Source organism: Rhinolophus ferrumequinum, chromosome 22, assembly GCF_004115265.2.
Source record: "Rhinolophus ferrumequinum isolate MPI-CBG mRhiFer1 chromosome 22, mRhiFer1_v1.p, whole genome shotgun sequence".
NCBI classification, from domain to species: domain Eukaryota; kingdom Metazoa; phylum Chordata; class Mammalia; order Chiroptera; family Rhinolophidae; genus Rhinolophus; species Rhinolophus ferrumequinum.
In genome coordinates this window covers 24,473,629-24,498,360 of record NC_046305.1, presented here as the reverse complement: position 1 = coordinate 24,498,360, position 24,732 = coordinate 24,473,629, and the positions used below count along the sequence as shown (strand labels likewise).

At 47.9% G+C, this 24,732-nt stretch overlaps 1 protein-coding gene across 2 annotated transcripts; it reads right to left on the bottom strand.

Moving 5' to 3' along the window:
- Positions 1 to 5,709: 5,709 nt before the first annotated feature.
- PIGR (polymeric immunoglobulin receptor) lies at positions 5,710 to 23,420 on the bottom strand. 2 transcript variants are annotated; one of them, XM_033092105.1, is made up of 11 exons: positions 23,263 to 23,420; positions 16,207 to 16,301; positions 15,170 to 15,514; positions 13,154 to 13,807; positions 11,586 to 11,927; positions 10,699 to 11,022; positions 9,515 to 9,803; positions 8,985 to 9,106; positions 8,253 to 8,384; positions 8,074 to 8,132; positions 5,710 to 7,031 (listed from the first exon to the last, which is right to left on the bottom strand). In XM_033092105.1, exons 2-11 carry the CDS (start codon positions 16,265 to 16,267, stop codon positions 6,936 to 6,938), a joined length of 2,424 nt encoding a protein of 807 aa, XP_032947996.1. In that variant the 5' UTR covers positions 16,268 to 16,301; positions 23,263 to 23,420; the 3' UTR covers positions 5,710 to 6,935. The 2 variants fall into 2 exon arrangements, with proteins under 2 accessions (XP_032947996.1, XP_032947997.1); XM_033092106.1 differs by having other exon boundaries at positions 9,515 to 9,746.
- Between the last annotated feature and the right edge of the window lie 1,312 nt (positions 23,421 to 24,732).

The window sequence follows — 24,732 nt, the reverse complement described above, 5'->3', positions numbered from 1 at the left end:
TCATTTGACTAATATATTCTTTTAATTAATTAATTACATTTATTGGGGTGATATTGGTTAGTAAAATTATATAAGCTTCAAGTGTACATCTCTATAATACATCATCTATATATTGCATTGTGTGTTCACCACCCAGAGTCAGTTCTGCTCCCATCACCATATATTTCACCCGCTTTTTCTTCTTCTACCTCCCCTTTCCCCCCTTACCCTCTGGTAACCACAAAACTATTGTCTGTGTCTATGAGTTTTTGTTTCTTTGTTTGATTGTCTTATTCCTTTGTTGCTTTCAGTCTTATATCCCAAATATGAGTGAAGTCATATGGTTCTTGATTTTGTCTGACTTATTTTCTTAGCATGATAATATCTAGATCCACCTATGTTGTGTATGTTCACCACATTTTTTTTACCCAGTCATCTATTGAAGGACATTTTGGTTGTTTCCATGTCTTGGCTACTGTGAATAATGCTGCAATGAACATAGGGGTGAATGCATCTTTCCGGATAAATGTTTTCAGATTTTTTTTGGGTAAATACCCAGGAGAGGGATTGCTGGGTCTTATGGTAATTCTATTCTTAATTTTTTGAGAACCCTCCATACTGTTTTCCATAGTGGCTGTACCAATTTACATTCCCGCCAGGATGACTAATATTTTTTAGCACCTGCTACGTGGGAATACTAAGTATGGGTTTTGAGCCTTGATTTCTTTATCTAGAAAACGAAGGTGGGACTAGATGATCCCTGGCATTTCCTCCTACAGAACACTTTTCTGGAAGTCTTAACCACAGCTCGCCCAGCACCTCAGATCAGCCACCCTTCATCTCCCCCAACTATTTCCCTAGGATGCTAGTTTCTGGCAGGGGGCCACAGTAGCCTGGCAGCCACAGTAGCCTGGCAGAGCAATCCCTTCAGGACCTCAAGGGTCCAAGGGCATGGCCCAGTGACTGATGGAGAAGAGAGAGATACTGAGGCCATCAGCCTCAAGGTATCATGGAAAGAGCTTTGGGTTCTAGTCAGGAGACCTAAGTTCTAGTCCTGCTTTAGCACTTTCTAGCTTTGGGCCTCAGTTTTCTCATCGATAAAATAGGGATGATCCCCGCCCTGCCTACCTCACACGGCTTTCATGAGACCCCGCGGAAACCATGCCTTAAGAATGCTTTAATGTGGAGATGTGTGGGGCTATTATTAATTGGAGGATTCCCAGGGTTCATTTCAGAATGTTACTTCCTAGGCCGGTTCCCAGGGCCCCATCTGCAGGCTCTGCAGCCTCTTATGCCCACAGAGGACTCAAACTATTCCCATACTCTTCTGGGAGGATGTGGCTAACAGAGCCTTCAGGCTCTTCAGAGGTCCCGTGTACACACTCCCCACTGACCCCCACACATCAGATTTGTCACATGCTCTCCAAAACACAAAACAATGACATCCGCAGTGGAAGCTGAATGTGCAGCTCAGAGCAGGTGCAGAGGAAGCGCGTGGGGGGGCAGGCAGCCTGCCCTGCCCACCCCTATCTGCATCTCCACCAGCCCAGAGCAACTGCACTTATGACTCCGTCCAACACGCTGGGCCAAGGTGTCAGTGGACAGCCTCAGGCCTCTGGTTAGAGTGAGTGGCTACCAGAGGTCTCAGCTCCCATCCGCCTCCACCCTTCCCAAATTCAAGGGCTCTTCCCAGTGCCCTACTGCTGGGCTCTGGCATTCGTGGGGCTCCTGGCCTGGGATTGATTGCCTTGGAGAGAGAGAAAATAAATGAATGGATGTGTTGTGGGTGTGACTGTGGGTATGAGAGTGTGTGAGTGTGAATGTGCCAGTGTGTGCTGTGTGAGAGATGAGTGGTGTATGATTGTGATATGTGAATGTGTGAAGTATGTGTCGTGTGTGACAGTGTGAGGAGTGGTGTGAGAATGTGTTATGTGTGATGTGTGAGTGTATGATGTGTGTGTGTTGTGTGATGTGTGGCTAAGTGTGTGAATATGTGTCGTGTGGTTGTCGTGTGTGATGCATGAACATGTGGTGTGTGAGGAGGAGGCTTGGGCCTGCCAGGCAGTGAGGAGGATGTGTGAGGTGAGTGCGTAGAAGAGATTTTCACATTATGTGTGGCCCAAATGAAACTCTCAGAAACATCACATTGGGTTGTTAAGAGCAAGAATTAGGGGCCTGAAGACTGCCAGGCAGGAAATGAATGTTTGGAGTCTGAGGGATCAAAACTCCCAGACCTAGTCCCGTCTAGTCTCGACCTCCAGATGCTGCCCTACGGTCTCGGGGTTGGGGCCCCAACGGAAGACTGATTGAGCCCTGGCTAAATTACAAAGTGGAAAAAGTTTACCGTCCTTATTCTCTTCTCCCTCTTTTATTTTCTCCCATCTGAATTTCATTTCTCCTTTCTGACTCAAGGACTGCTGTACTGCTTTGGTGGTCCTACTCCCAGGAGAAGGTCACACTGAAGGCAGGGGCTGATGGCCAAAAATCCCTTAAGAACAATGCTTGATCAGAACGGATGAACCTGATGGAAAAAATTCAGAGCCCGATGACAGGAAGGAGGAAGCAATAAATAACACGATACACTGGGAACTGTTCTAATTCCTTTTGGTAAATTCATTTAATCTCCATAATAACTTAGCTTTTATTATCCTCCCTGTGCTACAGATGGGATAAGAAGAACATTCCTCATAAGGTTGTGAGGATTGCATGAGGTCAACATTGCAAAGGGCTTAGCAAGTTCCCGGTATATGATAGTACGAGCGCAGTGGAGATTAGCCGTGGTCACTAAGGTGGAGGTTGTCATTACGGGGTTCTGCTTGGTTACTGCATCACTACTTTGACCTCCCATCTGGCCAGGCTCCCAAGGGCCTTTTCCTGGGCCTTTCCAGACTGATAGCTGAGATCCTCACGTGGCTCTCTCCACGACTCAATCCTGCTTTCCCCAAAGACAGTTCATGAGAATCCCCCTGCCTGCAGGACTCACGAGGGAGCCCAGCCAGGTAGAGGCACCTGGCTCAGGCATCCTACAGTCTCCTTTCTAAGAACTTGGGTCATAGGCTTCCTGTCCCTGAGTGAGCTGCTCTGCAGGAGTGGGGCTTTGGGAAAGTTCGCCTACTCATGATTTCCTGCTATACAAAAAATGGTAGAATTTTGGTATGGAAGATTTCTTTCCTGAATATAGTCATATTTCTATTGCGATTCTAAGGTTAGAACCGAAATATGTGGGAATTTTGGATGAATTTTAATGTGATTTGTCAGCAAAGACCTCAATTTTAGAATACTCACTTTCACACATTTAAGCAAAGATTTTTGGCGAGGGTGGATTGGCTGCCCATACTTCATCAGCCTTAGCATACATAGGCTTACCAAGCCTCTAGTTCTAGAGTCTCATAGCTCGGCCTTCTTCCCTCCCTTTCTGCTTCACTTCCCTGGCCAGTTGGGGACCAGTGGTCTCAGTCTTACATCTTCTCTCTCACTGTGCCCTTCCGTCTACTTAGATACGTAGTTTTGCTGAGACGATCTCGTACTATTTTTATTGTATAGACTCCCTAGTAGAGTTCATTATTTCAGAGAAGCTTGGGGGTGAGGGGGTGGGGGGACTCTACGTCTCTGCCTTGGGGACCAGATTTACAGACCGTAACACAATCAGTTCCTCTCTATTGTCCACTATTCTTAGGAGATGTTCTGTCTTGAGTTTTGGGAAAGTCTTGGGCAAATGATGTATATTTTAGCCTTACAAACCCAAACCAACTACTATTATAAACAGATTCTCAGCCACTATCGGGCCTTAGTAATGCATAGTTATTATTACATAATGGATTTTTTTTAATGAAAAAAATCAAGATAATTCAAGAACTTGAGGAAGATTTTCTTTTCATCAGAAATATTTTCTGAGTGGTTGCTGGACACCGATCATTGCTAATTGGTTTATCATCATCAACTCCACACTTAATTTGTTATTCCTTTGTACTGGGCTGAATACTGTTCCTCCAAAATTCATGTCCACCTGGAACCTCAGAATATCACCTTATTTAGAAAAGGAACTTTGCAGATGAGGTCAAACTGGATCAGGGTGGGCCCTAAATCCAATGACCTAAATCCAATGTCCTTTTAAGATCGTGTGAAGACACAGACAGACGCACAGGGAGAAGGCCATGTGATGATGGAGGCAGAGACTGAGTGATGCAGCTACAAGCCAAGGAACACCAAGGGTTGCTGGAAACCACCAAAAACTAGGAGAGAAACATGAATAGATGCTCCCTCAGAGCTTCCAGAAGGAACTAACCCTGTTGACACCTTGATTTCAGACTTCTAGCTTCCAGAATGGTGAGAGAATAAATTACTGCTGTTTTAAGCCACCTAGTTTGTGGTACTTTGTTACAGCAGTTCTTGAAAAGTATTAATACACCCCCCCGCAATGGTCACTTTTAACGTATTAGATATCCCATGTTGGCTATGCATCAGAAGGGTTTCTTTGTCCAATATGCAGCATAAGGAGCAGGTGGACTTTGGGCAGTACAGTATTATACTTGCTATCACCTATTGATAATGTCAATCAAGAATAATGAAAGATTGTCTACAGCTTTAGTGACACTTCTTAGCCTTTGATTCTAGGGACTGGGATAGGCTGCATGAGCTCAGGATTGGCTTGCAGCTTACCGGCATTAATACAGAAGCTGTGCCTTCATCCTTCTGCCTCATCCATGATCCTTTGGTAGGTCAGAGAGCAGCTTCCCTGGGGTACAACCATGACAGGTTCAGACACACCTTGTAATCTTGGTTCTCCTGGAATGATTTGCTCTCATTCCAGGAGAAGCTAGATATGCATCCACTTTGTAGAGAACAGAGAAATGTGCCTGATGACCACCTCTCCTGGCTGGGGAGGAGCCCAAAAATCAGGACTGGGCACTGCAGTTGGTGGGACTGGAGGGGACACCAAGGAAGACTGAAGTCTGAGTCGTGTCAAGGACAGACTTAGGAAGTACGTGGCACCAGAAGCATTATGTTCAAGTAAAGGTTCTTCCCCACCTCAGGCAGGATAGAAGGCTGAGAAGAACTCTCTCCCAGAGAGAATTGTCCACAGACAGAGGCCCTGAGGAGGAGTCTGGGGTGGGTTGGGGTCTTATAGGGTATGACGAGGTTTAGCGCCAGAACCCAGGAATGGCCTTAGTAGACAAGAGAGTCCTTTATCTAATCACGGTCCCCCAAGAGACTTTGGATCAACTCAGGACTGGGCACTAAGTCATCTAAAATCCAAGTTATCCTTTAACTAGCTTCTACATGGTATTCCTATGAAGGGAGTTTACTCATTTGGTTACTTGTTTTGATTAACAGCCTTTTGATCTTGGAGGGTACCCAGGAAGGTGTGAGATTCAAGGTCAAGTATTCCATGGATGTTTTTACCAAGATTTTTTTTTTAGATACTTAAGAGGAGCACTGGTTATACCTGCTTTTAGTTTATTCTATTATAAATAGTCATACTTACTCTTATTTACACAAGCTTTAGGGGTTTGATCATTGGTGTAGACCCCAAACTATTCTTTTATTGAAGATAATCTTGGTCCCACTTGGAGGCAGTCTCCCAGTCCCCCCTCAGCTCAGTGTTGGAGATGGAGGAAACTGTGGTTTAGACAAATGTCCTGGGGTACCTGACAGTGGAACCAAAGCAAACTGCTCTGAAAGGGTTCTCTGGGAAACAGAAGTATGGAGGACAAAGGCAGTCTGAGCCTCCTCGGTGACAATCATGGTCTTTAATTATTATTAAGTTACATTACTGATTTGTTAGCAAGCGCCAGCTTGTGGAGGTACAGAGCTCAGAGGGAAAAAGACCTTAAACCTTAGCTCTCTGGGGATCAGCCCCTTCTTGGCACCATCAAATACCTTCTTTTCTTTCCTTCTACTCAGAACTCTTCAAATAGAGGGGCTACGAGTGCTTGACCATTATTTTATTCTCTTAGGTCCATGTGAGTGACAGAAAGGGAAAGAGTTGTATTCCCTGAGGTGGGGCCTGTGAAAAACCAGTCTCCAGTTACATTTTTCCCTCCCCCTCCTCCTTTTTCTAGAACTCTGCCTCCACCAAGAGAGCAGGGGCTCTTGTAGATCCCTGGACAAAAGGACAGGAGACACCAAATCTAGTTCTGACACTGGGGTACATTACTTGGTGTCCTTGAGCACACCTCCACACCTCTCAGGACATCAATTTTCTCACAGCTGTAACATGGTGAGAATGTGTGTTTGTGATTCGTTGTGTGTATGCCCGTGTATGATACATGATCCCTAAGGCCTCAGAGTTCCAGGCATTTTATGATTTCTCCCAATATGGGCAGAGGCGAGTACATCTGATGAGAGTTTCACGTTGTAGTTAGTATAAATACACCAGGAGGCTATGTCTTCCAAGGACTCAGTGATGTTTACAGAAAGGCTGCAGGCTGGGTGTGCGGCCTCTGTCCCCATGTCTAGTAGAGCACCTGGATTCTGGTGAAGATTCAAATATGCATTTTCAATGAAGGAAAAAAGAAGAGAGGATGGAAAGGAGGGAGACAATGAGAGACAGAAGGGTGGAGTCGGGAGGAGCATCCTATTGAAATCCCATAATAAGAGTTCAAAGGAGCCCTGAATGGCCCCACTTTCTAAAATTATCTCCCCACCCTCTGGGTCTTTCTTCTTTTGGCAAGGCCCCTCTAAGACCTCAATTTTCCTGCCACACCTTAGATTTTCTCATTAGAAATAAACTGCAGGTGAGAACTCCTCACATCACCTCACCCTCAATAGGAACAATGAGGCCAGGCTTGGATGCCATTGAGGCGGGACCAGGGGACACTCTGAGGACAAGTAGGAAAAGCCTTCGTGGACTGTGAGTGCAGGCAGTGGAGCCCCCGAAGCTGAGGGCCTTGAAGATCAACGTGATTCTGAAGGTGATTGTCAAGGGTGTTAGGAGGAGGCAGCTGGCGTTCAGCCTAGGCTTCACTGGGGCCATCCTGGACGTTGGCCGCCATGTTGTTGGCCTGGAGCAGGTAGGCAGTGTAGGCCATGTCAGCTTCCTCCTTGGAGGACTGAGGGAGCAACAGAAGAGGAGTCAGTGCTCAGAGCATTGGCTCAGCAGGTGGGGGTCGGAGGGAGACGACACGTTAAATATCCTAATTCTTGATCTTGGCCCAAGCGACCCACGCCTGTGTTGACCCGCTATTCTTATTACAGCCCCATCCTCACCAAAAGGGACTAATTTTAAGAAACAGAAAGTAACAACTTCTAAAAATATCTCCCTCTGTCTCACTACCTCCTTCCAACACATGGAGTGGAACCACCTCTGTTGCCTGGGCCTGTCCCCGGAAGCTCTGCCCACACATTTCATGAGGGCAAAGGGGGTCTAGGCTAGCATCAACCACAGTGGTTTATGTTTTTCTTTCTCCAGAAGCCCAGAGACACAACCCAAGGCTAGAGGAGAAGACTGTCTAATTGTTCCAAATGCAGGGGTCTCTGCTTCTGTGAGGGAGGGAGGGTAGATATGATAACAGATGTTACTGCCTTGGGATTAGGGAGGCACAGGAGAGGATAATATGTGACCCAAAGGCAGGAATCACTCCTGGCAGGATTTTAAGTAGTGTAGCACTTGGTTGGGTGGAGAGGAACTTCTAGTGACTATCAAGTTGTCCACCACCAGCAAATGTCTTCCAGGCCCTGGCAAAAGCCTGGTCCTGAGCAAGCGCTCAAGGGAGGGTGGGTGACTTGAAGTTCATGGGCCTCACAGCCCAGGAGGAGGAGCACCCACTTAATCACCAGCATTTGATATTTGACCTTCCCATCCTTTGGCTGAATCTTACTTGCCTTCCTCCTCTCCCAGTCTCTCTCCCTCCTGCATGTTTACAGCCTATAAACACAGCCCACCTCCTACCTCTGCCCCAACCACATCAATACCGCAACCAGGAAGATACGTCTTGCCCTCAAACATTTCTCCTGAACATTGTTTACACTACCTTCCCTGTTCTGATATCAGCCCTGACTTTGAGGTAGTTTTTCCTGTAGTCTAACTGCGATCCCTCATGCTATATTTCCTTGTAATGCAAGTGAGACTTCCTTCTCCTTCCTCATCCTTACCCTCTTTGCCTTCTTGGGTTCTTCCATCTCCACGGTGTTCTCCGTGGTGGCCGTGAACTCTGTGTGAAGAGAGGGGGTGTGTTAACCTTCACTGGTCTCGTATTCCCACCCCAGACACAGAGTCAGTTCTAATTCTTGCTCTCCCAGGGGTCAGGCATCCCCTTGAATGAGGGACGTACCATCTTTTCCTCCGAGAGATGTCTCCTGAGTGACCGAAGAGGCTCCCATGTTGTCATTGGCTCCAAAGTCCCTGGAGTTCTCAAAGTCCGACATGCTAATGTCTGTCCTGTAGCTTCTAATTGAAACCCGGTCTGTCCAGGGGAAAGAGGAGTTGGTGCAGGGATGGGATTGGGGACATATGAGAACAGGACATGCTTTTACACTCAGAGGGAGCCCCACAAGACAGCTGAAGGAGGGGGAGGTCCTCTGGTTGCTCACCTCTGACTATGACCCAAAGCAGACTGGAAATGCTCTGAGTTTTCTCCCCAGTCCCTTTTCACAGATAATCAAGACTCAAGAATCCAAGATCTCTCTTTATTACTCTGGCTTCTCACATCAGCCCTTTGAGCCTTACTTGAGCCATGAGGAAACCGAGGCATGAAATGGGGACCCAAAGTCACACAGCCAATTAGTTCACAAACTAGGCTGGAAGTGCAGTCCCCCAGCACCCTGCTCTCCTCTTCCTGGCAGCCCTGCCTCTGAACTTAGACCCTGAGCAATCATGGATGGCCCTCCAGAGACAGCATTTGGATAGCAGCACTTAATGTAAATTGTGGGTACCTATGGGCTTATCTTTCCCCACCTGGCTTTCCCAGAACACTTTCTTGAGCCTAAAAAGAGCAGGGACCATGGTAGCACCCCCTACCCCCAACGGGTTGGAGGTGGGAGGCAGGGAGCATCTGGGGGCTCACCAACGTTCCTCCTGTGCCGGGCTCTAACCACTCCCACGGCCAGAGCCCCTAGTGCCAGCACCAGGGCCAGGGGCACCAGGGTGGAGATTAGCACTTTGGAGCTCCCTCCTTGACCTGAAGAGCTGGAAGAAAGGCTGAGTTAGTCACTGGAATGAGAAACCTGGGGATCCCATGAGGGGCTGGCAGGTTGGCTCTGGCTACTTCTTCCTTCCAGGCTAATCCACTCCCTCCTCCTGGTACAGCCCTCTGGCTCTACTCTTCTAAGAAGCATTCCCAGACATGGCAAAGGCAAGGATGGGTCTGCTCTGCATCCCAGGCCTAGGAAATTGAATTGGATGGCAAACAGCACCCCAGCCCTGGGAGAAAGGCAGAGAGCACCACTGGCCCCTCCCGAGCAGAAGCAGAGGCAGTGAGGGCTGTCGGCATTATCAGGAGGCCGATAGGCTCTCCTGCTGAGACCTGGTGGCCCAGCCTCAGGTACTTGGCCTCTGGGATATTGTCCGAGTGGGAAGCCCTGGATTTTTCCTCACCTGCCAGGGTCTTCAGATGGTCTGCTTCCACCAGCTGAATCTGCAGGATTCTTCACTGCTCTGTCCTCCGCAAAAAGGCTGGAATCCTGAATGACTTTGTTCTCAATCTTCCTGACATGAGGATCTATCACCTCCTTGCCCGGAGCAGCATTCAGTTGGCTGACATCTTTGGACCCCGGCTCTATCACCTTCTTGCCCGGAGCAGCATTCACTTGGCTGACATCTTTGGACCCCGGCTCTATTACCTTCTTGCCCGGAGCAGCATTCACTTGGCTGACATCTTTGGACCCTGTTGAGAGCAGAGCGGGCTGAGTTATGGCTCTTTATCTATGTTTTCAGTCCTTGAGGTAAGGGAGTCTGAGGAGTCAGAGTGAGATTTCAAAGCTGTTAGTGCAGGGTCAAGGATGACATTAGAAAGGGAGGAGTGATGGTCTCCTCTAGTTTGTCACAAATGACCTCTGTCCCATTAAAGTCAAATTAATTTCCATGTACAAGGCTCTATATCATAGATCCAACTGTGTGTAAGGGCTGACCCATCATTTAGGGACAGGAAGATTTTTCACAGCTTTGAAACTCTTCTGAAGTCCTCCTGACTATAGAGCTGGGTGCCATAGTGCTGCCCTCTGGTGGTAACTTGGCTCTCGGTCTCTACATGAACCAGACCCACCTGACCCAGACAAAACAGCACTTCCAGAGGGACTAAAAATACCCTCATTAGGGATAAAATATCTCATGTGACATTTTTAAAAGATGCTTAAAATGCAAGCTTGCTAGAAGAGGTTGTCTTAACTTTCTTTATCAGACCTTGTATTTGAAGGTATCTGGCCCTCTTTTGAGAGAGCAGGCTTTGGCAGAGTGTACTGCATATGATAGTGACTTTGAAATTTCTATATAAAGATCTCTACATACAGGGAAGGCTTAAAATGGTCTGAAGGGGCAACTATGGGACTGGTCTTGAAGCTGAGGTTAAATGGCAAACCAACTCTTCTTTTTCCTTAGGTTGTGTGTTTATTTGGGATGCTGTTTTTGCAGGGCTAAATGGTACTATGAGGCTAAGTCTCCTTTGACCCCAGCATTTGAGAGCCAAACCTGGCCCCCTACCCCCAACCCGAGGGAGAGCTATTAGACAGGACCCTTTCTCTGAGGTCCCTGGGGGCGTGCAGGCCTTGCCCTTGGAGACTTACCCTTTACCCTCTCCTTGACCTCCACGTGGACAGCCATCGTCTCTCCAAATCGGAGGCCGTCCTTCACCCCGCACCAGTACCAGCCCTCATCCTCTTTGGTGACTGGGTTCAGGATCAGGTTGATGAGCTGGTTCTTCCCATCGCAGCTCACGGAGCCCTGCCTGGGGGCCTCGTCTTGGCTGGGCAGCGCCTTGCAACTTTTGTTGCCCCACTTGCACCAGTATTTCTCATAGGAGGAGAATTTGCACGGTAAGTGGCAGGGGAGCTTGAGAGTCTCTCCCAGCGAGGCAGTGACATTCTTGGGTACCTTGAGGTTTGGTTCTCCTGGAACAAGGAGGGGGAGAGAAATAGGCACAAAAGTTGTCACTGCTGCTGCAGGGAAGTGATGGTGGTGGGGACTTGTGTCCACAGCCCAGTCCCTCTTCGGACAGCACTGTGAATAACATCATACTGGATACGTAAGAAATGTTACTACGCACCTGTGTAATAATTACTATGGATGACCACCATGAAGCGATCAGCCTATCATAAAACATAGAACCTTGCACACTGGCTTCAGTTTGCTTTCCTGGCCCTTCTTTTCTATACTCAACATGAAGAGCTGTGTTCTACTTCAGCTGACACCCTATAGACCTTAAAAGAGGCCAATGTTCTTGATGATAGAAAGTGCCATGTGTGGTAGTCTGAAGATTGTGGGGTCTGTGCAGGCAAGGGTACTTGTTAGTTATGAAAACATGAGCTCTCCACTTGTGGGCTCTCTCCTAGGTCTGTCCCATCAGCATAGAGGTGGGTGAAGGAGGAAGAAGAGTGTCTGGGGGGTGAGTCTGCAGCTGACGGCAGGAGTCCGGGGCTGCCTCCCTTCCCTCTCGCCCCAGTTCAGCTCTTACCTTCGACAATCTTGAGCTCCACTGTGGACCACCAGCGACTATCACCACTGGTCCGACACCAGTAGAAGCCAGCATCCTGGGGGGTCAGCTGGTTGAGTATGACCGTGTAGGTGCCATTGCCTGGCTCTTCGTACAGTACGAGCCTGCCCTCATACTGTTTGTATTGTTCCTGAACCAGCCCCTCGCTGCTCACCAGCTGTGGGCAGCTGCCAGTTTGAGCTTCTTCCCAGTGACACAAGTACTTCAGGCTGTCTCTGTCCTTAGGGTTGTAGGGGCAGAGCACAGCCACAGAGCCGCCTACCACACCCTTTACCACAGAGGGAATCCGGGGCATCGTCGTCTCTAGAAGCACAGACAGAGATGGGAGGAAAGGATGGCAACGTGGTCTGAGCAGACTCGTCCCCATGGTGTCAGCCAGGGTGAGGAGTGAGGTTTAGACTAATCACCTCACTCCCTCAGAAAGTGAGAAAGACTTTCCTATGTCACAGAGACTGTAGCTGGGGCCACCCAACCAGACCCCAGTGATCTTCACCACTTGTCAGGGCGTCTCGTTCTCTTCCCTACCGATTCAGAGCAGAGACTGCAAGGAGTTTAAGGAGAGACTATCAGCCCTTCTCTTTGGGCTTCTTACAAACTCTTCCTTAATATCAGTTTTTGTGTTTATTAGCTTGTCTCATAGACACAGGCAGATGAATTTTCTCCAAATTAAGAAAATTGAGAAAGGTATGATTTAAAATATAAACAATATATTAGAGATAAGTCTAATTGTTGAGGACCCTTAGGACAGTCTCAAAGAGAAAGACGGTCCTTCTCCAAGCTCATGCTGAGGTTCAGTGAGAACCCTGGGCGACTGAAGGTGCTGAGGCATGTGGTAAGGACCCCAAGCTTGACAGAGAAATGATGGCCAAGAAGTGTGCGCCCCTTAGAAGTCACACGGGCAGTGACATTTACTCTGCAGGGTAACTCAGCAGAGTGCTCTGGGTGAGAAGGGATGTAAGTATTTCACCACGTGGGTGGCTCGCCAAAGTCTAGCTAAGTAGTCCAGATCATGCTGAATAACAAATAACCCTAAGAGAGGAAAATTTAGAGGCATGGGCATTGTCTTCCCAAGAAAGCTTTGGGACCAAGATAAGCCACCCTTTCTCCCACCCGAGTGTGAGGCATGAGGTGCTATCCTGCTTACGGGTCAGGGAGAAGGGACAGATGGCCCCTGCAAGCCCTGCATGGCACTGGGATTCCATGTTAAGTCCTCACTTTGGCTCTCGGAAACCCAGACAACAATCTACTGTCTTGCCTCAATCAGGAGCTGCATTATCCTTATTTCTTTTCAGGAACAGCCATCAAAAGGCCTTTGATGACAGAAAAGAAGAATTAGGAGGTAACATGAGGCAGAGTCTGTGTTTTCTAGCTGTCCTGTACAGCTGTCCACAGAGCATCTGGTTCAGGGCTTGTCCGTGAGCAGATATTGTTAACTGACTGATGAATATTGAATAGACTCACAGGGAGCGAGCTAGGCGCTCACCTGTCAGACCACGCCACCTCTCCCCTCTCCCCCTTTCAAGTCTCACCTTCATTGACAAAGAGTTGCCAAGCCTGGGTAGACCAGCCTTCCTGAGGCTCACCATCAGAGTGGGCTCCGCACAGGTAATGTCCTGCGTCCTCTTTCCTCAGGCCGGTGATATGTACCATGAAGGAGCGATTGTCCTTGGAAATAAGCAAGACCCTTCCTTCAAAGTCCTGTGCCCTCTTCCCCAGCGTGTTGACGACCACTCTGCAGCCTTTATCATTGTTCACTCGGCACAGAAATTTGGGCAGATTTGCCACCTCGGGGCCCAGGGCACAGTCAAAGGTCACCGAGCCCCTCAGGTCTCCATAAACAAGCTCAGGCTCGGGCTTTAGCACTCGGAGGTCAAAATTGCTTTTATCCCCTCTGGAATCATCCCCAGCCTGGCAGACATACATCCCAGCATCGCTGAGCTTGAGTTGGTTGATGACAAAGCTGAACGCTAGTTGGCTGGTATCCTGAATAGTGAGGCGGACTCTGTTTTTGTAGTCGGGGTGCTCGTACCCATTGGAGTCGGTGACTAGGATACGGTTTGGGCCTATCTTCTTGTACACGGACTTCATCTCCATAGAATTCTCAGAACTGAAAGGACAGTCGATGGTCACTGTTCTGCCCGGGTCCGCTGTGTGGACTTGAGTACCATTTAGGAAACCAAGACCTGCAAGATCAGGGGTGGGGGATAAGCTATGATTTCACTTTTCTGCCACATAAGACTGCTCAGTGTTCCCAGTGAAGGTCTGGGTGCCTATCACTTGGAATGTCCTCCTCCCCAGAGGGACACTGTCAGAATATGTCTTTCAAGACCCAGGTTTATTTCTGTTTCCTCCATGAAGCCCTCCCCAAGCTGGCACAAATCTCTCTCCCTCCTCTATGCTCTCTTGATACTTACGTCTGTATCACTTACACATCTAGTCTTCTGTCTAGTTAATTATGTTCCTCACAGAGTGAAAGTCCCCCCCAGAGCAAAGACGTGCTTTACTCATGTTTGACACTCCTGCAGTGCCTAGCCTGACGCCCTTACAGTAGGTGCCCAAATTAACATGTGTTGAAATGAACAGAATGAATGTAAGTATAAGGTGGTGGATTTCAGTGTATTGTGAGAGAGTTTCTAAAATTTAGAACAGTCTAAAGATGGAATGGGCTTCCTAGAGAAGTAATTAATTTCTGCCATTTGATCAGAAGCTGCATACCCCTTGTCTCCAGTGTTCTTCTGGACACCCTACACTGGGTCAACTCCAAGCTCTCCTCGGCTCTTAAGATTCTTCAAGTTTATGAATTTCCATGACCACATGAATGAACTCTTTATTGAATGAAGGAAGAATATCGCAAAGGAGCAACACATATCTTTGGGAATCCCTCCAAAGTTCCTCCCTTAAGACCGCTTTCTCTTTTAATTTCCCTTGATTATCTGAAATGCTCTTGTCGTTGAAACTTGTTTCCTTTGTTTTCTTTTCTCAACTAGAACAGGCTTGTTCAGTGGCCCATCCCTTCAGGTCCCTGGCCTTTGGGCAAGAACTGATCATCTAGTTTATGCTGAGAGTTTTGGTGGACTAATGGATCCCAGGTTTTAAAAAAAAGTCTGTTAAAAGAAACCTTCTGGTAACCTGAGGTCTTGGTCTAAAAGATGCACGAATGGCAGGAATTTAAGGACACCTCTAAATCTCTCCCGGCCTGTTCTACCTCCCTCAGCTCATAGAGCTCCTGTCCCACTGGCAACAATCACAACGAGAGAAGTTGTCCTTCTGATGCTCTTCCAAGCTAGAGCCTCAGTGAAAGCCTAAAATGTTATAGGCCCTGAAGACCTAGAAAGGCTCCCCCACCCAAGTAGGTGTTATGCTTCTCATTCCCATGTTGTATTATGAGACGCTCTTGCGTCCGGATAGAGAAGGACCCACAGCCTCCCCCACCTCATGCCAGGACACCCTTCCCTCTCAGGAAATGCTTTCTCAGGCCCTCCTGCTGCACCTGAAATGATTCCCTCTCACTTGCCCCCAGAAGCCCAAGGAGGCTGGATCCTCACCTGGGCTGACGTCCAGGCTCACATCAAAGAACAGGCCTTGGTTGGTAATGCCCAGACCACACTTGTAGCGCCCAGAGTCATTCTGGGTGAGATGGCCAATGTCCACCACAAACGAGTTGCTCTCTGGGAAGTTGGTGAGGTTGGCTCTGCCTTCATAGTCCTTGGAGACATACCGGTCCGAGGAGATGAGAGTTGTGCAGCGCCCCCTGGCTCCCTGCCTGCACCAGTATTTCCGGGAATGCCGGTTGACGGAGGTGGCTGGGTAGTAGCACTTGATGGACGCTGAGCCGCCTTCTAGTCTGCTCACTTCCTGGGGACCGAAGATGGGACTCTTCATGGAGACCACTGTGGAGACAGAAGATAGGCTTTCTGAGGCCAGGGAGGTAAACGATCCTGCTAAAAGGATCCTGACAGCCTACCTTGAGGAGATGAAATTTCCGCCTAACACATGTGCCTTCTGTGGATTTTACATGTACTACAGCTAGATAAAAATGCTGCTATTGGGTAAAAGGATTGATTAAGCATTATTAAACTCTAATTGTAATTAATCAATGGCAACCATTTTAAGGACAATGGAATGCAAACATATTTAATGATATCCCTTGTTTATTAAAAAAAAAAAAGCACTTTGTAGGGTGTTACACTTCTGCACTTGCTGTCTGTTATTTCCTTATATTTCTAAAAACACATTGTAGGTTAGTTTTTTGTTTTCCAGATAAAAATATTGAGAGCCAGAAAGGATGTCATTTCCCCCAAATCCCATAACAACTCATAGAGATGCTTGGTTCAAGGTTTGTTTTTTTTGTTGTTGTTGTTTCTATAATTCCCAGTGAAGAGCAGATCCCTGGCCTTGAAATAAGGAATTGCCATTTCTGATCCCCAACCCATTTTCAGACATGGCCTTGCCATGTCGTATGTGTGACTACTTCTCAAGGCAATACAACTTTTGAAAGGGGCATCTTTGGAGATGGGCCTGATCTCAGTATCCCCAAGGAACTGGATCCTTCAGGGAGTGGGCTGCGACCCCGCAGACTCACCTGGGAAGACAGCCAGCAGGCAGGCAAGGAAGGGAAGCATCATGGCTGATGGCTCCTGCATGGCAGTGCTGCCAGGCCAATCTCTTGCTTGGTCGCTGAAAAACAATAGAATGAGGGGATGAAGCTCCTGTGTCTTCCAAGACTAGTTGACCTTAGAATTCCTGTTATACCTGTTTAGTTTTGTATGTGCAGTAACAGACATAAATCCTGTTGAAAGAGAACGGCTCCTACTTTCCCATTGGAGCTCAAAGACCCATCACCTGACAGTGCTTTTTGTTCCTCAAAAGTTATAAAGTAGATTTTTATCCTCCCAACTTATCTGCAAGCTCTTTTGGGATAGGGACACAAGTGCCATTTCTTCTGTATCCCTGCCTGGGAGGCACGGTCCTGAACAGGAGCTGTAAGATATCAGGAACAGCTCTGTGGATGGTACACGTGGCCCCATCTCTCTGTCTCAGCTGCTCTCCTTACATCCTTGGGAGGTGGAGGGGGGCTGGCATGTTTTATGGTATGTTCATATGAGTAAACCAAGACCCATAGAGGAAGCCTAGTAAGGATTAAAGTTGCAAATGTAACAATGACGGTCATAACTACCATCAATTGTTCTCTTACCAATTGTTTCAGACATTGTGTGAAATGATATACGTGTGTTATCTTATTTAAAGTTGAAATCACCCCCTATGAGATGGGTATTCTTCTCCACATTTTACATAGGAAGAAATGAAAGCTTAAAGGTTAAGTGCTTTCTCTCAAGGTCACACAGGGATCAAGTATGTGGGGGGACAGGGTGGGAGTGGGGGAGGTAGGCAAGATTTGAACCCAGCTTTGTCTGACTCCAAAATCCAAGCTCTTAACCTCTCCCACTGCGCTGCATTGCACCTCAAATACAGCAGCAGCTTATCCCTGTTATTTTAGAGCCCCCATTGCTTATCAAAGCATTGTTAGCTACACTACTTCATTGGAGCTTTATAACTTCCCTTTCAATAAGACAGAACGGATATAATATTAACCATTTTATGGGTAAAAAAATCAAGATCTTGAGATGCTGAGTGATTTGTCCACAATTTCCCAGAGACTTGGTTATGGGGTCAGAGTTAAAAGCGTAGATGTTCTGGCCTCTGTTATCCTGCCTTGAGGCTGGGCAGACGAAGATGGAGAATTCAAGACAAAGCCACTCAGATGGTGCAACACATGTGGACCTTGTCACATCTACAGACCCAGCCCGGGGCTGGGGAGGGTTGAGGGTCCCAGGACCCAGCCTGACAGCTGTCTTCAGGATCCCATCTGCAGCCTAGGGGACAAGACAGGAGTCCCCACATTCCCACGGACTTTGATAGGCTTTAAACTTTGAATAAACTTGACAAGAGTGTTAAAGGCGAGAACCACGTTAACAAGCACTGGGCAGTGACGAGCCCCCATAAAGATAAGGAAGCTCGAAGGAGCAGGGAGTCTGGGACGGATCCCCCAGGAACCCCTTACTGTTTGGCCCCTGTTTCCCTCCCAGAGACTCCCTTCACTAGCTTGAGCCAAAGGCAATAGAGCTGTTTATCTTGGTTCTTTCTTTTCCGTAGGGGAATTTCCCAGCAAAGAACCTTTTTATTTCCTTGTGGAGATAAAGGTATTGTTTCTCCAGTTCTTTGTAAGGGAAGGGGAGTAGGTTAGGGGCGGTGGGAACAGATATGGGTATCAGATAGCAGCTTGAAGTTCTCTTGAAGTTAATTGCCCTGGACCTTTCACTCCAGGCCAATGATTAACTTCTGAAGTGGGGACGTAGCTAGACACCAGCGTCAGCCCCAACCTGGATGGGCCCAGGGGACACTGGCTGGGAGACCACCTGAGTGGGCACTCAGAGTCACCATGGGGGAGGCTCCCAGGCAGGAGCAGGTTGTCAGAAAGCTGGGAAGTCTGTCTCCTCTAAAATATGGAGGATGTGATGGTTGCAGAGTCCCAGGGATTCTACCACCTGCAATTTGCTCTGGCCTTGGGAGGACAAACTGCCACCTGCTGTTTGAAAAGCCCAAACCAGCAGTGGCACTCCTCAATTCTGGTTCCTATTTTCACCTTTACATAAGCAACCTTCCTAACATTTCTGTGAGACAGGGGTGGGTCTTCCCATGGGTTCAGCTGGTGAATGCAGCCCTTCTCTGGAAAAAGTGATTTGCTCTGGGTTACAGAGTCAGATGTCAGGTCTTCCCATGGGGGTCCCGACCTCCAGCCTAGGCTTCCTGTCATGTGTGACATGCTTGGCTGGCTGTAGATGTCCATGTTGGTGGGAGGATACACACACATATACATTACTCTTTGCACAGCCTCAGTCCAGGGATGAAAGCAGCAAGTGTGCAGAGCTAGAAGAGCAAATCTGGCAGACAGTGACTTTGGTGAGGAAACATAATCCGGTCCCAGGGGACATGATGGGACGGCAAGGGCACGCATACTCTCAGGAGCAGGAAGTCTTTGCCCAAAGCCAAACTAGAAGCACAGTTTCTCTGTTAACACCTGAGAAAAACCTGGGCCTTGAGAACTGTTAGAGACCCTTTCCTCTCAAAACCAGACTTCCTCTCAAACCTGGGAGATTCAGGTCTTAAGGAGGTCCTAGTTCCATGGTGGCTGACACTGGGCTTAAAGGATTTGCTTAAGGAAGGAAGGAAAGAGCATAACACTTATTGGACACCAGGTGCTTTGCTAACTTCTTTTCTTACATGACTTCATCCATCATCACAATAACCCAAGAGGTAGATATTATTATCTTCACGTTGCAAATGGGAAATCTAAGGGTGCAGAGATTCTTGGTCCCAAGACTCAGAGAATTGGATCACTATCCTATTATCATTCCTTGGATGAGCATGGAGCATGTTCTTTTGGTATATTCATAGGCTAGTATATCCTGTAGGAAGGCACCTTCTTGGTTCTTAAAATAGGAGTTGTTTTTTCACTGCTGAGGCTAGAGGCTAGAATGTTCTAGACCCTTCTCATTTTACCAACTTACTGCCCCTGGTGTATTCATAACATATGTCTACGCAACTGTGGATTGGGGCACGGGTGTAGGGCATGCTGGAGAATAGAGTTTGTCTCCTTATAAAATTAATCTAACTAGCTCTCTTTCAGTTAGAGTGACTGATCTTCAGCTACCATAGCTTGGGGTCCAAATCTTTGTTCATCTAATCTTAGTTTTCTTCATTTTATAGAGGGAGGGAGATCCAGACCAGGGCCTGGCTTGGCTGCTGGTGAGCCACACGGCCTTCAGCTCTCTGGGCTCTTTATCAGTTTGGTACACAGCAGAGGGTCACTAAGGGCTCACAGTCCCAGGGGCTTCAGAGGGAACAGAGAGCATTCACTCTGGGGACTTGAAACCAAGTTGCAGTTTCTGAGAACTTCCTATGAGTGTGAACTTAGAGGAGCAGGAAGCTTGAAGTTCAGAGAAGTGGGGAGAGGCTGACCTGGCTGGGGGGTGGCTTTCCTTGGCCTGGACTGAACGGCCCTGTTCCCTACTTCCCCTGCTCACTCGCTGCCTGAATCCTTTTAGGACTACACTCTCATCTCCCATGGGTGCAGGGGCCGAGCACAGTGAGCCTGGAAACTAGGGAAGGAGAGCAGTCTGTGTGATTTCGAACAGCCTCACACTAGCAATAACAGGCAAGAGCGTAGGAGAATTTATATAGTTTATGTAAGCCCTGGAGTGTGGGAGAATCTCCAAGTAAAGGCAATGTGGGGGCAAGGGAATCGGAACTCCAGAGGGCAGGTGAATGGAGAGAAAATAGCCAAGGGGTCTGAAGAATGTATGAGCTAGAAAACTTCAAGAGTTTCTAGTCCCATCCTTATCAAAGTGAAGACTTAAGCAGATGTTAAGCATTTGAAATACTGGTTCCATGGTGCTCTGGGAATAACCGTGTGCATTTCCAGATGGTCTTTTAACAAAGACTTAGAACTCCCTTTATTGACTCCACCCCATTCTACTTGATGTGCAGACATTTATCTCATCCACTTTACCAGACGGTAGACTGCTGGAAGGCAGGGGCCAACTAGATCAATCCCCAGAGGGCCTTGCTTGAGAGTGCCTGGCAAGGACCAGCTGATTGGCAAAGACTGATCAGATTTGGAATAGTTACCTCCTTCACATCTCTGAGAAGGACAAAAGCAGGACTGATTTCTCTCACTTTGCCAAATGCTTTTTTGGTTCTGGGGACTCAAGGGACAGTAGCATGAAGAGGAGCCTAGAAGATGGAGGAAAACCCGGAGTCTAGAGTCCTGCTCTATCACAGGCTACAGAAGAAGAACTGTACCACTTATGCTCAACTCCCTCATCTGTAAAATGGGCATCATACTCCCTGACTCTTCTAGGTTGAAGGGCTACTATGGGATGGGGGAATATGGAAGGGGATAATGGGATAATGAATACTGAGGCACTTTAAATAGTATAAAGTGCTCTTCAACAGTAAAAGGGTGCAATTACTCAAGCACAGGAGGATGAAGTTCCGTGCACTTGACTTTCACGGTTGCTATGCAGTTGGAGAGTGGCACAGAGCATGGACTCATCAGCTTGGCTCTCAGCTCTCACCTGGGGACTATGTGATGTGGGGGCAGTCTGTTCAAACTCTTTGAGACTCAAATCCTCATCTGCAAACTGGAGACAATTGCATCTAGTATAAAGAATTGCTGTAAGGATTAAATGAAAATACGTATATTACAGTATGGTGTCAGAATTTAAAAGATGTTAGTTTCTGTCCCATCTACTCTCTAGAATCAACACAATTTTCTCTTTTTCTCATCTTAGAGTGAGAGGAGAATACAAGTCTATTTACTGGGAGTCCTTTGAAAATGGGGTGAGATGCTCAGATTGGATCAACATGGCCTGAAAGAGGAGACATGTGCTATGGACTCGGTCAGAAATGGGGGACAGTAATTATAGCTGTCACATACCGAGTAATTTCCAAGTGATTTACCTTCACAGACATCCTAAGGGATAGAGTTAAATGGGCAAAATCATTTCACAGATGAGATGACTGAGGCATAGAAAAGTAAGAAATTTGCCTAAGCTGGTAAGTGACTGTGATGGGATTCAAATTCAGGTATTCTGGATCAAGAGTATAAACTCTTTGTTACTGTGCTGTATTGTAAAGGGTCTTAAAGTTGAGGGGAAACAGTTGTGGAGGTGGAAATCAAATCTTAGGGAAGTTAGTTCAGTTCTCTTCTCTGCCTTTCACAGGAAATGTAGTTCATATGAAGAGACACCTGAACCCAGAGTTATGTGCCAACAGAGAAATTTCTTCCTGAAAAATAATAATAGCTGCTATTTATTTAGCACCTACCGTGTGTAGGGCATGCTATATTTGTTTCCTGTAACTAGACACATTGCGTCCAAAGCTTCTTTCTACTCCGATCATGCTTTGTCAATGCCAGAGAATTTGGAACCCTGGCCCCAGTCCACCCAGAGAGAGGGCAAGATATAGATGGGGGCGGGGGTGGTCTCTGCTGAGTACATGCGTGGATAATATTACTTTAAAAAAAATTGGGTATTTTGTTTTCTAGATGATGTCAAAATATCCCCATGACCAAATCAAAATGGCTGTACCAAAATGTCATCATTTGTCAGTTGGAACGTACCCACTCTCAGTAACTCAGGGAGTCTTAAATGGGATCATGATATCTTCCCTGCCTATCTCCCAGGTTTGTTTCAGGTGGTAATGAGGTGAAGTTGTGAAAGCCCAGGGTAAGTAGATTGACTACGCAGAAGCTGTTGCTATCACACTGTTTATAAAATAATGCCACAGAGATCTAGTGGTACTAAGGGACAGGCAATGATCACACAGCTGGATGCTGTCCTGACTCCTGGTTCATTGCTCTTTCTTCTACATCACCAAATCCAGGCCAGGGAGAAGGATGGATGAGAGTTCCTGAGCTGGCTCTGAGCAGATCAGATAGCTGCCTTCTACCCTAACCCAGGAATTGCCATATCCCCTCTTCAGATGTTAAAGAACCTGTAATTCCCCTAGTGAAGGAGAGAGCAATGGTGAAGTCTCTGTCCAAAACAGTGCCAGCAGCTTGGGTGGCCCCAGGCCTGGGGGTGATGGGGGTGGAGCTTGCACAGCTGAGCTACTGCGCTTGTGCCGAAGGGTCCCATGGCTGGCTTGGGGATACTGTTAGGATGGGACGAGGAGAGCACGGAGGTGGGGAGGCCTATGGCTGATGCTTCCGGCTGCGGAGCCAGGAGGAGCATTAGACTCTGGGAGGAGCCTGTGCCTAGGAGGGGCTCTGCCCGCCTTGCTCACTTACCCTGGGAGGGCCTCACTTTTCCCACCTTAGCAAGAGCACGATGGTACGGTGATACACATTATGCCTCGATGTGGTAAGAATCTGCTGAAGCACAACTGGGTTGACATTAGAAAGGAGCTCAGATCCTCCTCAAGCCCTTGAAAGGGGCTACTTGAGCCCTTGCCAGAAAGCTGGAGGAGGAAAGCTTCAAAGACTAGAAGGGTGCTATATGCCAGGCACTTTATATGCATTATCTTATCCAGGTCTGTCTGATGCTAAGTCCTTGAGTAATTGACTAAATCAAAACACCAAACAATCATTATTTTGTTCTAGAGTTTTCAAAGCAATTTCACACATATTTTCTCATTAGAACCTCACATTAATCCTAAGTGCTAGGTGTAATTTTTATCCGCATTTTATAGGTTAAGATACTGAGGCCCAGAGAGCGATTAGATGACTTGCCTGAAGTTATACCATTAACCTATGGAGGCGTTAGTCGGGCATTCAGAGACCAAACTTACAGAATAACTACACATACTGACCACAGACATTCCTTCTTCCCACCTGCGGAAATTTTGCAAAAAAAAAAACGGTGGGGGCTTCTACACACGTCTGTCCTGACTCATCCCTCTGGGATACGCACCTCTACTCTTGAACCACACTCAGTCACACATGCTGCAGCCCTTATCCTCCTCACCCCACTCTAGGAGGCTGGCAGTTGTAAAATGTAGGGGATTGCCTGAGCCACCATCCCAGGCCCTTCCCAGATGGCATCCCATTCGGGGATCCCAGAGCAGCCACACTTACTTTTAGCCACTTCCTTCTCTCCCGTCGACTCAGTTTCGGAGGGATAGCCTGCTGGCCACTCCACAACCCCTGCCTTCCTAGAAACTGCCAGCAGGACACTGGATGCTGCTGCCAAAACTGAAACTATGTGCAGGGCTTGACCCACACCTGGGTTCTTAAAGGGACACTCTCCCATAGGCATGGCGGCCAGCCAGGGGCACGTGACTCTCGCAAATCCCTTGCTTTCCTTCCCCTTCAGCTTTCCTGGCTGCCTCCATTTGCTTCCCCTTGACCTTGGGCAGACTGTTACATGGGACTCCTCCATCATTGCAACTGTAGGATTCGAGACAGGGTATCCGAGCACAAAGAGTCCTTTTTGCTGCTTTCTACGTACAAGACCCTAGGCAAGTTACCTTCATATTTCTTTTCATTTGGAAAATGGGGATAGTGACACCAAACCTATAGGTTGAGGATATAACCAGGTATCAGATGTAGAACACCTGGCTGAGAGCATGGCATGAAGTTGATGTGCATTTGTTGGGGCACAAGGGGCAGGGGTGTTTCTCAGTTCTTGATCTCACAGCTCTGCTCACCTGGGACACTGCCCCCCACTCCCTAGGATGCTTAGCCTGGGTTGAGTCCACTCTTTATAACCCTTCTGCAGAGCCCCTTTAGCAGCTCCAGTGCCTCCTTGAACTTGGGGGTCTGTGGCTCTTCCCTTTTCACTCCCTAGAGGAATGAAAGACTCTGGCCTCTTCTGGGCTCCCCTGAAAGCCTCAGAGTCTTGTCAGGAACTGCGCGTGCCATAGCAAAGAGGGTGCTGACCTGCCGAGCGACTGTAGAAACCTCCTTCCCTACCTCAGTTAGGTGGTCTTCTGGTCACGACCTGGTTAGGACTTCCGGGCATTCCCCAAATGATCTTAGCAGTTCTGTGTCACACAGTGTGGGGACAGAGCCCCAAAAAGCAGTTTCCAGGCTCTCGGCCTCACATAGAAAGGTGCTGGCTCAGGTAGTAAATGGCCATCGACTGTGATCAAATGGCCAGCAGCTGTGGCTAGTTGGCCGTCAGCTGTAACCAGTGAGCCATTGGGCACTAATATAACTGCTGTGGCTACGCTAGCAGAAAAGGGGGAGCTAGCAAGAAGATGGTGGCTGAGTCTGCAAGCGGCACAGTGAGGGTTGAGAATTGTGTTGCTCCTGGTTCCTGTGTCTCCAACCCAGCCGCCAGTGAGAGTATAGTGGTATGAGTCCCCTACCTATGGCTCCGTGGGTGTTCCTTTTTGGCCTCACCATGTCCTGCGTTTTTGTGTGGGGAGTGGGACCAGAGACCCTGCCTGACACCCCGCAGGCCGTCCCGCCTGACAATTGGTCCAGCGGGCAGAGTCCCCCGCGTGACACACAGTGAAGCCCACTCCCCAACACACACATATATGACCCTCACCCCATACAGAATCTTGCTCCATTCTACCAGCGCGGGGCTGACCCCGGCTC